Source organism: Anguilla anguilla, chromosome 8 (assembly GCF_013347855.1).
Source record: "Anguilla anguilla isolate fAngAng1 chromosome 8, fAngAng1.pri, whole genome shotgun sequence".
NCBI lineage: Eukaryota > Metazoa > Chordata > Actinopteri > Anguilliformes > Anguillidae > Anguilla > Anguilla anguilla.
The window spans coordinates 40,317,838-40,333,356 of record NC_049208.1 but is presented as its reverse complement, the minus strand read 5'-3'; the positions used below and the strand labels follow the sequence as shown (position 1 = coordinate 40,333,356).

General features: G+C 50.7%; 2 protein-coding genes across 4 annotated transcripts in view; both read right to left on the bottom strand.

The window, feature by feature from the left end:
• LOC118234317 (protein tyrosine phosphatase type IVA 3-like) overlaps nt 1-15,519 on the bottom strand; it is a 53,843-nt gene that overhangs the window by 22,157 nt on the left and 16,167 nt on the right. Inside the window, exons 1-2 of one of the 3 annotated variants that reach the window (XM_035430758.1) lie at nt 12,060-12,135; nt 11,381-11,430 (exon numbers count right to left, since the gene is read on the bottom strand). The exons of 1 other annotated variant lie outside the window; for it this stretch is intronic. The gene's annotated coding sequence lies outside the window, so the exon portion shown is untranslated. Of the gene's footprint in view, nt 1-11,380; nt 11,431-12,059; nt 12,136-15,519 lie in introns of those variants that run through there. One more of the 3 variants, XM_035430757.1, reaches the window with a different exon arrangement.
• The window catches only part of LOC118234206 (forkhead box protein H1-like), a 130,643-nt gene continuing 122,753 nt past the window's right edge, over nt 7,630-15,519 (bottom strand). The window contains exon 4 of the mRNA XM_035430617.1: nt 7,630-7,757. Coding sequence (XP_035286508.1) covers nt 7,630-7,757 — 128 coding nt within the window. The remainder of the gene's footprint in view (nt 7,758-15,519) is intronic.

Below are 15,519 nucleotides of genomic sequence, written 5' to 3'. Positions count from 1 at the left end.
AAGCAAAGCTGTTTAAATAGCAAACAAACCTTTACCACAACAGAGAAGTATAAACACGTAAATGCCTAGCACTTAACAGCCCTGAACTGATATGTCATATGGTAGCTATATGGTGCAAGCTCTCTGCTGAAACGAAGGCTAACGGGAACTGAAGCTCAGTAATATGCAAAGCCTCTGCTTCAAAACACACAATTTAGGCCTATCTGTATCCACGCACACGCGTGTGTGATCACCACGGGATGCCGGTTTTCCCATTTACCAGGTCTCATTGGGGTATAAAAACGGCTAACACATGACCTGATCCAGGCTGCGCTATTTCTGTTGGCTCGCTGTCTTACACACACACACACACACACAGACAAACACACATATGCTCATACACACACACAAAACTTGCTCACAGACAGACACACACGCACACACACATATGATCATACATACACACACACAAACACACGTGTGCACACAGGTTTCCACAGCTCGTTTTCCCACATGGGATGCCTGAATGTTTTGGTGTGCATTCCCCCCCCCCCATCCCAGCTTGCTCCTGATTGGGCTTCCTGTCATGTGAGCGCTTCAGTCACTGCCCCTCGGGTGGTGTCACTTAAACTCTTTGTCCCGGCTCCTGTGCAGCACTGGGCACAGTAGCCTGTGCAGCACTGGACACAGCAGCCTGTGCAGCACTGGACACAGCAGCCTGTGCAGAGCAGCCTGTGCAGCACTGGGCACAGCAGCCTGTGCAGCACTGGGCAGAGCAGCCTGTGCAGCACTGGACACAGCAGTCTGTGCAACACTGGGCAGGGTACAGCAGCCTGTGCAGCACTGGGCACAGCAGCCTGTGCAGTACTGAGCACAACAGGACTGGTCACAGCAGTCTGTGCAGCACTGGGCAGAGCAGTCTGTGCAGCACTGGGCACAGCAGCCTGTGCAGTCTATGCAGCACTGGGCACAGCAGCCTGTGCAGTCTGTGCAGCACTGGGCAGAGCAGCCTGTGCAGCACTGGACACAGCAGTCTGTGCAACACTGGGCAGGGTACAGCAGCCTGTGCAGCACTGGGCACAGCAGCCTGTGCAGTACTGAGCACAACAGGACTGGTCACAGCAGTCTGTGCAGCACTGGGCAGGGTACAGCAGCCTGTGCAGCACTGGGCACAGCAGCCTGTGCAGTACTGAGCACAACAGGACTGGTCACAGCAGTCTGTGCAGCACTGGGCACAGCAGCCTGTGCAGCACTGGGCACAGCAGTCTGTGCAGCACTGGGCACAGCAGCCTGTGCAGTCTATGCAGCACTGGGCACAGCAGCCTGTGCAGTCTGTGCAGCACTGGGCACAGCAGCCTGTGCAGTCCTGAGCATGGAGGAAGAGCAGCTTCCCCCCTCACCAGCAGCGCATTCACTCATTTCACAGAGGCAGCGCGTCTGCAGTAAGGCCAAAGCAAGGCCTGCTCTTTATAAACAATCACAGTTTGCCCAAGAGCTTAAAACAACAGGGTTAGGGGCTGACCCCAAAGGCTTCCAAACCCTCAGAGCCCATTCTGGAAGCTTGCCTAATACTTTTCTCAACAGAAGAATGTCACGTTACAGGCCTAATGTCTTTGTTGTGGATACTCAGGCCAGCTGTACGTAGGCCTGTTTGTCACAATGATTTAACAATAAATAGTAGGCTGTGCTGTTAAAGGCAAACTTCTTTTATTTCATGCTATTTGGATTACAATCAGAACTAGTATGGTGGCCCCATCAAAATCGTGACAGTATTTAATGTGGCACCACTTTTCTTTTTTCTTTAAATCTGTTTTGAGTTTTTGTGAGCGGAAGGTTTTATGACATAACAGAACAAATGTAACTACCAGCTGAGGGACAAACGGATGTCTCCACGAGGTCCCACATCACTGACTGCACTGACAGTGCTTCAGCTGCGGTCACATAATGGTCACTTAAAAAGCATTTCGGCATAAAGGGTAACTTCATGACCTCCAGAACTGCAAAACAAGGCATTTAAATGTAAAATTACCAGAATGGTTTAAGCACTTCAAGTCATTCAAATTGCTCCTCAGTTTTACAATATTTAGAAATGAGAAACATACACTAAGAAATGGCTCGTTTGAATGATCTTAGAAATGATGAAAGTCGACATTGCAGATAAATTTAGGAGGCTTGGGGATTTGCTCCAAATTGACACCGGACCAAGGAAACTAGGGACAGTTCGCCTTCTGCAACAGCTCTACAGAAAAATGCTTCAGCTGTTGCATCATGCCCCAGCTGACATACATTAGCAACTCAATTTATTTCACCAATGTGCAGCGCAGACATGATTCTGCAAAACCGCACCCTTGAAACCTCACTGCAAGGGGAAACAGAACGCTGTTCTTTAGTGTCCCTGTGAGACTCCAACTCCCAGGACAGCTTGCATCGTCCAACTTGCAAAAAACTTCTTTTTTTTGTTTTCATCCCAATTTGGGATGCCCAGTCATAAGGCTGTCTCATTTCTGGGGCTTCTTTTCGGTGTGCGGTCCTGAGCTGCGCAGTCACTGCGTCCGGGTAGAGGACCTCAGACTGCAAACGCCCAATTGACCAGGAGAGTCGCTCTTGTGCAACGAGGCAGGGACAACCCAGCCAAACGATAACCTGCCTGCCTGCAGGGCCGTAGGCCACAGGGAGAAGAGCCCATACCAGACCACAGGACTAATCACAGGTGGTCCATACCAGACCACAGTGCACATCACAGGACTAAACACAGGTAGTCCATACCAGACCACAGTGCACATCACAGGACTAAACACAGGTAGTCCATACCAGACTAAAGGACACATCACAGGACTAAACACAGGTAGTCCATACCAGACCACAGTGCACATCACAGGACTAATCACACTAATCACGCCGCCATCTTGGGTAAGACCAAGATGGCGGCGCGTTCACAACGCGAGGCTCAGCGTCTCTCCAGTTTTCGCAAATTAGCGGTTATCTACTTAGTCGTTTTAAGTCTGTTCACTCAGAACAGTTTTGCATACGTACAGTACACCCGACAAGAACTTTTCGCACTTCAGAGGGTGGTGAAAACCGCCCAACGCATCACCAGCACTCCACTCCCAGCAATTCAGACTGTCCAGCACAAGCGGTGTCTGCGGAAGGCACGCAGCATCGCCAGGGACACCTCTCACCCCAGCCACAGACTGTTTGCCCTCCTTCCCTCTGGGAGGCGCTACAGGAGCCTCCGTTCTAGGACCAGCAGGTTCAGGAACAGCTTTTTCCCCTCAGCTGTCACCTTGCTGAACTCTGCCCCACGATGACAGCCCCCCCCACCCACCCCGGATACCCCCACCTGGACCCCCCAGCCCCCCCCCCCCACTCAACTTACTCCAATGACTGAACCTTGCACTGCCGCACCTTGCTAATAATATATTTATCATATTTATACCGATCCACTGTCTATACTGTTTATAAATGTCTATACTGTTTATACCACATTGTATTGTATTCATATTTATCATATTTATTCACTTATGTACATACACCTTACTGCACTTTACTGCTTCTTTTGCTAGTTAGATGCGAACTGCATTTCGTTGTCTCAGTACGTGTACTCTGTGCAATGACAATAAAGTTGAATCTAATCTAATCTAATCAAACAGGTAGTCCATACCAGACCACAGTGCACATCACAGGACTAATCACAGGTAGTCCATACCAGACCACAGTGGACATCACAGGACTAATCACAGGTTGTTCATACCAGACCACAGTGCACATCACAGGACTAATCACAGGTAGCCTAGTCCATACCAGACCACAGTGCACATGACAGGACTAAACACAGATAGTCCATACCAGACCACAGTGCACATCACAGGACTAATCACAGGTAGTCCATACCAGACCACAGTGCACATCACAGGACTAATCACAGGTAGTCCATACCAGACCACAGTGCACATCACAGGACTAATCACAGGTAGTCCATACCAGACCACAGTGCACATCACAGGACTAATCACAGATAGTCCATACCAGACCACAGTGCACATCACAGGACTAATCACAGGTAGTCCATACCAGACCACAGTGCACATCACAGGACTAATCACAGGTAGTCCATACCAGACCACAGTGCACATCACAGGACTAATCACAGGTAGTCCATACCAGACCACAGTGCACATCACAGGACTAATCACAGGTAGTCCATACCAGACCACAGTGCACATCACAGGACTAATCACAGGTAGTCCATACCAGACCACAGTGGACATCACAGGACTAATCACAGGTTGTCCATACCAGACCACAGTGCACATCACAGGACTAAACACAGGTAGTCCATACCAGACCACAGTGCACATCACAGGACTAATCACAGGTAGTCTATACCAGACTAAAGGACACATCACAGGACTAAAACCATCAAGAGACACCGTGTCTGTGTGACTCTTGAAACACTTCTAAAAATTATAAATACACATGACAAAAGGGGAATTGGGCCACTTTCTTCCACCAGCTTGTGACCAACTTGTTTCCATTCAGCCACCTTGTGACCAACTTGTTTCCATTCAACAGCCCTGAAAGGTCAGGCTTGGAAATGTCACAGACCGCTTTCTGTGACCGGCCGTTCCTCCACTGACCTCTGCCTTATCTGGACTGACTAACCTGGTCAGCAGGATGGCATTTTAGAGCTTGTCTAACCAGTTTGAAAAATCTGTTTAGCGCTTCTAAAACGGTTCAGGGTTCTCTGTTTTTTTAACAGTAGGCCGCAGGCAGCCCATTCACAATGCTAGGCTAATCAATCCAAGCTTATTTTTCAGAAAGAAAATCATCACTGGTATAGAAAACTGTAATGTTTTCTGCAAAATGATGCAGGACAGTTTAGCTGACTGGACCACAGGGAACCCCCCCCCACCCCCCCACCCCCTCACAGCTCTGATAGTTTAGCCCCTGACCTTGGACCTCAGAACACACGCCCTGCCAGATAAGCCGCCGCGCTGGGACACCACCCTGTTGGCGGATCGCCGGGCCCAGACACGGCGCGCGAGCAGGAAGGCTCCCCCGCAGTCAAACAGGAAGTGGGGGTGCCGCCTGGCCGTGCTCATCTGCTCTCGTGACGCACGTGCCGGCTTTTGAAGTTTTACCGCCGTCGCCCCCTAATCGCGGTCAGACATTTTTACCGTCACGTCACGTATTTCATTCAACTTTCGCCAGTGAACGAACAGGTTACGCTTTCACACATTACACTCGGCCTTCACACAGCTGGATATTCACTGAAGCAGTTCACTCTGCTCCACAGCAATGTTCCGCCATGGATTCATCATATTAAGCGTGTTTTTCCAACCATTATGCTAATGTCACATACTAGGGCTGTCAAAAAATATGCGAAGTTCGAAAACTATTCGAAAATCTTTCTTTAAAGTTCGAACCTAAATTTGAGCATTCGAATATTAGTTTTGGATCCCGCGTATTGTAATTAACATGCAGGCTTTAATTTCATGCGGTGAATCATGTTCATGCACGCAAAGTTCATTTCCTGTGCTAACGTTACTTCCTCTGTCAACAAAAAACGTTCTGCCCTGGACCCAGAGCAAGTGGATCGGCTGGTTTTCCTTGCCAATAACCTCCGGTGATACTTTCAGCTCTATTGACAACTAACGTTACTGGTCAGCTAGCCTCGCGAGCCAGTCTCTTTTTTTCACTTTGTTCAACAGGTCTGGTCAGCTAACAATTTAGGCTAAATAATGTTCCCATGGCAGGCTATGTTTCCTTTCTGTTCCAATTTTATCAAAATCTTCAGATGATGAAAGAAGTTAAACAAACAGAGTAAGTAATTTATGTTGTTTTAGGCTACAGGTATTAGCCGTTTGAATAGTTTCTGTGTTAAGAAATAAACAGGGATTACCTATAAACAATAATTTCCCGATGATTAATAAATGCTGATGTGTGGCAAATTACATCCACGTGAAAGTGCTTTATTCATTTGCGCATCAGGCTATAGAAACTGCAGGGGGCTCATTTATAAAATGACCTTGCGAAAAGTGAAGACCTGATGTAGAGTGACGACCGTTTCCACAGTCAAATCGAGTCATGTTGAAATTTAAATCACTACTTTGATGTGATTTGCTACGCACGCGCCACACAGTTGATCGAAAATACGTTTTGTAAATGAGGCCCCAGATATAATAACCTAGTATTAAAATTCACCGATGTCCTCTATTCTACTGCCCGCATGTAGGCCAGTTTAGAGGGAGCGTCACGTGCATATTGCGCCCGACAATAAGGAGCTTATTTTTGTGAATTATGGGCAAATGATATTCGAATATATTCAAACTCTAACTGATTACAAAAGCTAATATTCGAACTCAATTTCATGGCACTTTTGACAGCCTTATCACATACTGAGGGAGCACTTCAGTGTAAATTCAGGGGATCTTTTTTTTTCCCCCCGCTACTCTTGTGAAGCATCTGTGACAGTTTTCTGTTGACAGTGCTGCACAAATAAAAGTGATTTGATTTTATCCACGACAGACACTGCTGGTGGGTGTGCTGTGGAGTCATGAGTCCAGCCGGTTACCTTCCCTAACCACATTCTTCAGAGCGAAACCTGGCAGGGGTGCAGTGGATTTCACTTGAAATGCAGGGTGTCTCGTGAGCGCTGATGTCACCTACCACTTTTCACCTGCCGTAGTCAGACGCGTCATACTCAAAACCGCAGATTATATGTTTGACCAGAGCCTGCGTGCGCCACCGTGAAATTGCGGTCATTTGCTCTACGTAAACATGCAGAACGCAGGGACCGGTAAACACACACTTATTACTCCACCTGAGCGAAACTGAGCCATTCAGCAACGTCTAATGAACAGGTGTTAGGTAGAGAGGTCTTGAGTCAGTGCATTGCTGAGGAGTGACCAACTCATAATAACGCATAATTTGGAGGGAAAACAGGTTTAGTCTGGTTACACCAGACAGCCAGCAAATGATGACTAACAGTTTTCTCTGTGAATTTTCATTTCAGGCTCAAAATATATAGATAGGCCTAAAAGTAAGATAAGTGGCACTCCAAGGCTTAGGCACGGAAGCGAAAGAGTGGGTGCACTGGCAGGCGCCGGGCTCCTTTACGGGAATGACTGGAGAGAGGCCTGGCGGTGCGTTTGAAGCAGAGGCTGTGATGCTACACAGCCCGTTTCCCCTCTGTTTGGTTCACCACAGGACAGCATGCGGTACGGTGTGCCGGCAGGCCTTCCCACAGAGCTTACAGGGGCAGCGCAAGCTACGAATTAAGAGGAAAGTCACTCTCAAATTAGGGCCAGAGAGAGCAAATGGACGCCCAGCACACAGGCACACTGCAGAGGCAGAAGGGTAGCTCCGGCAGACAGGTGGGACATGGATGAGACCCAGACTGGCAATGATGCCGGTGTGTTGCGTGGTCCCGACCGCGAAAACAGACACCGTATGAAGGGCGCTCACCTTTACCCCGCCCTGCAAAGCCAAGGCGGGCCGTCCCGCCCCTGGACCAGCCGAAACGATCGAGCCTGCCAGCGTGGTGGTGGGGGGGGGTCTCTCTGAACTCTCAAATATTCTCTGAACACATTGGGATGGGCCCCGGGGTCCAGATATCCAATGTCAGGTCCACCTGCTCGCTGCCACTCACTACACCTGCAGGCCCGCCCAGGAGCTGCTGCGGTCCGCGCGCACTGACGCCGACACGAACACTGATACTGACGCATGGTCCGGCGCCTGCTCGGGTTTCAGTGCGCAGAGACCCCCTAAATTAGGCCCTGCAGATGGCCCGTGGGCGCGTACCTGCCCTGACCCCAGAGTGCCCCCCCGCTCGGCACGGGCGCGCGCCCGTAAGGACCGTCCCGCGGGGGCCTCTTAGTGCGCTCCCGTTTTGAAGGGGCGTCGTCAGAGCGGAGCGGCAGCCGGGCGCTTCCTGCCGGGCCTGTTCGCCGCAGGCTGAGGCCGCGCTCTAAGAGGCGCCGCCGGCGACGGGCCTGCCCGGGTTTCGGTGTCGAGTCGAACGCGCGCGGCATTCCGCGGCGCTGCTGCGACAGCCGTGCGCGCTGGCATCCGTTCACACCCCCCACACCTCCTCCCCCCCCCCCCCCCCCCGCCGCACCCTCCAGGACAGAGGGCAGTCCGAACAGGCGCAGCGGTGTACGATTTCCGGAGAGAGCAGCTGCGGCGCTAGCCTCTTTCCGTGGGTGGAGGGACGGAGGGGCCACGGTAACCGGCCAATAAGGAAAAACATTCTGAAAATGATAAACATGAGGTGCGAGCGGATGTGAGCTTTGCGTCAGGGAAACTTGCAGAGCTGAACTGCAATCGCATACTCATCGCTGACTGACACATTTTCCAGAACCTTTAAAAGCCTGTCATTAAGCCGTCATCATAATCTCTCATAATCTTCTGAAACTTGCTCTGAAGCAGCCAGAAAATAAACCAGGGGTTCAGCTCAGCTCGTTAGCTCAGCGCAGTGCAGTTTCGGTACGACATGAAGCGGCAAATGCTTCTGAACGCACATCTAAATTCAACATATTGCTCCCCAGTGGCTTTGCAATAACATGGTAAAACGTGAACAGACACAGTACAGAGATTCCGCGCAAACACCTATAGAAATGAAATCTGTGAGTTTATGGAGACCATTTTAGGACAAACAAAAGGAGAAAAACAGGTGCAGCAGGAGGGCTGACCTTTGAACCCAAATGGCCAAGCTATCCTCCCCCAGCATCCCGCTTTTACACGAGTAGAGAGAGCGGCAGAGAGAGCTCAGAGAAAGTTGTCATAGAGAGCAGTTAGAGAGAGCATCACAAACATAGTGGTCACAGAGAGAGCGGTTGGAGAGAGTGGCAGAGAGAGCGGTCAGAGAGATCAGTCGGAGAGAGTGGCAGAGAGAGTGGTCAGAGAGAGTGGCAGAGAGAGCGGTCAGAGAGAGCAGTCGGAGAGAGTGGCAGAGAGAGTGGTCAGAGAGAGTGGCAGAGAGCGGTCAGAGAGAGTGGCAGAGAGAGCGGTCAGAGAGAGTGGCAGAGAGAGTGGCAGAGAGAGTGGTCAGAGAGAGTGGCAGAGAGAGCGGTCAGAGAGAGCAGTCGGAGAGAGTGGCAGAGAGAGTGGTCAGAGAGAGTGGCAGAGAGCGGTCAGAGAGAGTGGCAGAGAGAGCGGTCAGAGAGAGTGGCAGAGAGAGTGGCAAAGAGAGCGGTCAGAGAGAGCGGTCAGAGAGAGTGGCAGAGAGAGCAGACAGAGAGCAGTCGGAGAGAGTGGCAGAGAGAGCGGGCACAGAGCGTGGGCAGAGAGAGCAGACAGAGAGAGCGGACAGAGAGAGTGTCAAAGAGAGTGGGCAGAGAGAGCGGCAGAGAAATCGGATAGAGCATCACAGAGAGAGTGGCAGAGAGAGCGGGCAGAGAGTGTCAGAGAGCGAGCAGACAAAGCGGGCAGAGAGAGTGGGCAGAGAGAGTGGCAGAGAGAGTGGGCAGAGAGAGTGTCAGAGAGCGAGCAGACAAAGCGGGCAGAGAGAGTGGGCAGAGAGAGTGGCAGAGAGAGTGGGCAGAGAGAGTGTCAGAGAGCGAGCAGACAAAGCGGGCAGAGAGAGTGGCAGAGAGAGTGTCAGAGAGCGAGCAGACAAAGCGGGCAGAGAGAGTGTCAGAGAGAGTGAGCGGGCAGAGAGAGTGGCAGATAGAGCAGGCAGAGAGAGTGGTCACTGCAAGCTCAGCTCCCAATGAAAGCCCCCTCCCCCCACGCTGAAAGCTTTGTTTTCACGGCGCTGCGCTGAGCTCCTCACAGACGATAAACGCAATCGGCCTCTTTTCTCCCTCGCCCCGCGGCGGAATTCCCACTGCGCTCGTAAGTCAAAGGGCGGCGCGGCTTGGCGGGGTCCCGCGCAGGAAGCGCTTCCTGTCATTGTGCCTCGGACCGTCCCGGGGATCTCCCGAGGTCAGCCCCCCCCCCCCGTCGCCAGCGCCGCGGATCCGCCATCGTGAGGACGCGCGAGCCGATGGCACCTCGTCGGTCCCCCGCAGCGCGGAGCGTGCCCAGAGCGGCCCTCCGCACGGATCTCCCCTCTCCGCCTCAACGCCATCGGTCCACGTTTGGCCAGCGCTCGTCATGCTAGCGAATGCGCGCGAGAGAAGAGAAGACTGCCGGACCTCATATGAGCCAACGACAGAGCTGACGCAGCATATAAATCCCAGGGGACAACTTCCCTCGACCCCGGACGTCGCTGAAGGGAACTGTACGGGAAACGAGCTCATTTGCCCAAAATCTGACCAGTTAGGAATTTCCCAGCAAGGGTCCTCTTCGGAGCCCCAGTACCGAGTTAACCGCCGAGGGGAAGTTTCCCCACCGAATCGGGCAGGGCTCGTTGGGCCGGTTCCTTTCTGCAGCTATCGCTGAAGCGCACTTTGTCGCGCAGGGAAGCTGTAAACCGCGTTTGTGGACCTGTCCCGTCGCCCCGGTGTCCAGTCCAGAGCACGTGCGTGATGGCGAGCAGCCAGCGGGCGCACAGTCCACCGGCTGAGCGGCGGATACGTTCAGACACGGTTTCTGCCAATCAAACGCCTCACCGGACCGGCCGCAGGAGTTACTTTTGCGATTCCTGTGTGCCCTGTCAACTGTCCCCCCCCTGCACGGGCACCATTACGGACTGAGCAGATGCCATCTGAGCCAATGCAACAAACACCTTAAGAATGGTAATGCAACACACATTGTTCATTACTCCTGGAGTGAATTTAGAAATGTATCCTTCTTTAAGGAATACATTATAGCAATGTCATTGGCGGTACACTTTTGAAAAGGAAAAAATTAAAAATGAACACGACTACATCGTACGTGAGCATGTATACCTGAGCATGTATTTATAAAACGACACATACACACATGTATACGTACACTAACGTCTGCTAGATGTACCAGCTGTCATTAATTCATATGAATAAGAACAGGTTTTAAGCCTATTCTCTGGCTAAGGTTGGGATGGAAGGGACTAGAACAATATGATGACAACATATAATGAAGAAAAAGAAAAGCCAGTGAATAGGAAATATTGAAAATCCATAATAACAAACTCGCTTCCAAAATCATTTAAAAATCTGCCTTCACGTTACGTTATTGCCAAGTTTGCGTCTGGAGGACAGTTTTCAAACACCTGCAACGCATCAGAAATTACGAAAACGTAACACCCAGGGTCCAGTTACCAACGTTCATAATAAAAACAGAATTTGGCAACATACTACGGAAACATATTTTATGAATTAAGCTTTAAAATAATGCTTGTGCCCTCCACTGTTAAACATTACTGCTCAGAAATTTTGCAAGAGTTTCCGAGTAAAACCGTTTTTATTGTTCGATCATAATTTTTCACGAGTGCACGCACGTCAGCCAGACTCGAAGTTATAAAACTAAAGCTTACCCTGTTGACAGTCCATGGAGAGCGCAAAAACCATGCACCGCTCGCGAGCTCTGCAAAGAGAGGAAGGGGGGGAAAAATGAGCAGAATCCTGTTTTTATTTTTGGGATATCCCTCGGATACGCAGCTGGGAGTTCTCAAACTGGTGCGCTCACGTCAGCGGCTTTCCTGCTCCGCACTCGCGGCTTGACCCAGAATGCTTCAGAGCGAGGAGAGGGAAGAAAAAAAAAGAAAAAGGAGAAACAAACCTCAAGCACTTTCTCAAGCCGAGCGAGAGTCTCCCCTCCCCTCCGTCGCTCTCGCGTGCAGACATATACCCACACGCCCACGCTCGCGCGCGCGCACGCACGCACGCACGCACACACGCACACACACACACACGCACGCACACACACACGCGCACGCACGCACGCACGCACGCACGCACGCGCGCACACACACACACCCCCACGCTCGCGCACACACGCGCGCGCGCGGACACACACGCCCACCCACACACACGCGCGCACGCACACACGTGCACGCACGCACACACACACACACACCCCCACGCGCGCACGCACACACTCACCCACACGCACACACACACACACACACACACACACCCAGCCACGCGCGCACGCACACACATATACCCACGCGCGCACGCACGCGTCCGTCTGTAATCAAGGCGAGATCTCACCTCGGAGTTTCAGGCAGTCCGAATGGGCCGGCGCTGCCTCTGCGCTCTCAGATAAAGCACCGCTCTGTAAAACCTTACGCTTCCTGCCTCTGTGTGTGTGTGTGTGTGTGTGTGTGTGTGCACATGCGTGCGCCTGTGTGTGCGTATGACAGAGAGAGCGAGCAAAAGAGAGAAAGCGGAGCAGGAAGCTCGCCAGAACTGTGATGTCTGTGTTCAATTAGTGCCCTTAAATGCCAGCTTGAGGGAAAAGGAGAGGCCGGCTCCTGTGGGAGGTCGAGCGGGACCAGCCATTTTGGCTCCTGCGCAAATCCGAAAGCTCTGCCGCTTTTCTTCTTTAAACCGTCTTCTTTTTTTTTTTGTCTGATCGTCGGCAGTTCGCCAGGGCCTAGAGCGCTCCGGGAGGGTCAGACAAAGGAAGGGCCTTTCTGACAGACTTAGCGCCCAGGGCTAGTGAAGAACCTGGTACAGAAGCAGGATACTGACAGGGAAGGGCTTCACAACCGTCAGTCTGAACTCTGTCACAGTAAAAGTCTCAAAACAAGCCTTACAAGAAGACCTGACAAGAGTACTGCCTCCCACACACACTGTAATTCATACAGGGAGGGGGGGGGGAACACGGTTTTATTAAATCTCTGACCTGCGTCAGAGCGACATCAGACAACCAATCACGTTAGAACTAGTTTATTATGAACTCTGCATGAGCGGCGAGTTAAACCCATCTATAAAACCTAATGGATTTTTAAAAGGCGCAGAACAACTTGACTTCACTGTGGAGAAAAATAGCAACATCACAAATATGCAAGCGGCCTGTAGTCAAACAAGGAACAAGACCTCCTGGAACAGTAGTTTAAAATAACTGCGGTTCGATCAGAGGTCAGCTTTATATGCAAGCGCTTGTGTGCGCACGTATGTACGTGTGTGTGCGCGCATGCCTGCTTGACAGAGAGAGACAGAGAGAGAGAGTATATGCGTGTGTAAAAGCAGCCTCTATTAAGGGTGTGGATGTGTGTGTGTGTTTGTTTGTGTGCGCTTGTGTTCTTGAGAGTGAGATAGAGAGAGACAGAGTATAAACAGCGTCTATTAAGGGTGTGTGTATGCATGCGCGAACAGAGAGAGAGTGAACATATGCATACGTATAAGCAGCGCCTATTAAGGGTGTGTCTATGCACGCGAGTGTGTGTGTGTGCGCACTGTTTTGATTTGCCCTTTAAATCAGGTTCAGTTTCCAGCAGGAGCAGTTTTAGCACAGAGAGGGGGTCCTTCCTCCTCCACCCTGTGTAGGTGTGGGCTCTCCCGCCCTGCTCAAACTCTCCCGGTAAACTGGGAGTTGCTAACGCTCTCAGAGGAAGCCCCCCCACCGCCCATGGTGGCCCTTTAGCGTCAGGGCCCTCGCTGCTCTGACCATCGGCAGGTGCCCTGGTCCCCGACACCCCGCGTGTGGCACCTGGAGCCCGGCAGTGTGGGGGAAGGGGTGCGGCCCGAGCCCCCCCCCCCCCGGCCGGAGGAGGAAGCCCTGCCCTCGCCGGCCTGTTCCTACGCCCCTGATTAGGGAGGGGGCCGGGCCGGGGGCCCTGTGGGAGTACGGGACGATGACTGACGCCGCGCCGGCAGCAGGAAGGCCCTTCCAGGCCATTAAAGCGACAGCGCGTTTCCGTAACCCGCAGCCAATGGGGCCCAGCGATCCAGGATGACTCACCGGTAAAACATTTTTTTTTTTTTAATCCACGAGCAAACGGCTCGCGCACGACAGAGTCAGCCGAGCGCACGCGTGACCATTCCTGAAAAACCGCCACCAGGGCGTGAATACCGCCGCAGCTGAACCGCAGGAGCGGAGAGACATTACATTTACATTACATTACATTTATTTGGCAAACGCTTTCATCCAAAGCGACGTACAAAAAGTGCATTTCATGGTCATAGACAACTGCTAAACACAGGTTCAGTAAGGTACAATACTTATTTTGTACAGCTATTTCTAGCCAGGAAAACAGTTTAGTTCACGCAGTGAACACTATTCTGACCTAACCTCTGCAAAGCCAACTAGGCAGAAGAATAAGCTACAGTATTAGGACATACAAATTACCAAAAAGTGCTGGGATGGGGCAACATGTAACAAGTGTCATAAAAGGGGGGGGGGTGGATTTAGAGTGAAATATACAGCGTGGTGGTAGTTAGTCTAGGTATAGTCTGAAGAGATGAGTCTTCAGGCCAGGAGTGGAGAGACAGGCAGAGCTGCTGAAATAAAGAGTTGTATTGTGAGTCACTACCCCAGGACTCCTGATGATGAAATACTAGATTAAACAGGTTTGGCAGCATTCATTGGGGGGGGGGGTTCAGTAGGTGCATCAACATGCATCAATACATCAATACAAACAACAGCCAACCATTGATATTGTTGTTGACATCACAAGCATAGTGTCAGTTAGAGATTTACCGCCCACATCCAGCTTGCTTATCAAAAAAGAATTCCTGGAGTAGGCTTCTTGAAGAAAGGACCAATATTACCACTACATGCAGTGACATCATGAAACACAGAGCCTACCCTCACTTCATTATGACGAGCACTAGCTACGATCAGTAAAACAGCAAATGGTACCATTAGAGCTAGCCACCCGTGTGGAAACTGCTTTTGAGGTCCATCAAATTAGTCAGCCGAGAAAGATTACCCATCAGCAGCCTCAATCATCACGATGGGCTGCTTTGGTAGCTTATGTTACAGAGAAACATACTTGTTTGGGAATGGTTCTGCCTTAGAGACAAGTGACTGTCCGATAATATTCAAAATGAGACAACCGTTGCTCACATGGAAATAGTATCTGATGTATTCAAATGTGGATGTGAGTTTTTTAATATTTTTTTTTTATGTCAACGCTCCAGAACTCAATTGTTTCAATGACCAGCAGTGACATTACAATGTTCAGTTACGAACATTCTAAACATAAATTTGTGATCATCACACACCTTAAAGGGTTAATGCTGTGAACTGATATGTCTTGATTCAATGTCTCTCCGGTCCGGTTTGTTTTTACCCTGCATGGGTGTGCACATGGGCTTTTGTTTATCCTGTTGTGCCCGAGCATTATGCAGGCTATCGTGTGTGTGCAAATGCGACAGCGCTGACGAAATGGAAAGCTCTCGTTTCAAACGCCGCCCTGCAAAATGAGTTTGACAAACAAAGCAACTAATTCTAAAAATATTAGTGATGTCACTGCCTGTACGTCTCGAGCAGCCCTTGCTCCAAACATCACCTCGTTCCTATGGCAGCATGTAACACCCATGGGGGAGAATGGAGATCGGAGATGTTTTATCAGTGTTTTAGCGCCATCTTTATTTTAACTGCCTGACACAAAACATTCCATTTCGGAATCAGAACATAAAATGATAAAAGTTAGTACGAGCTTTGGTAGAAAACAAGGTACTGCTTGTTTTCTATCAATGACGGATATTAAATATTATTTTC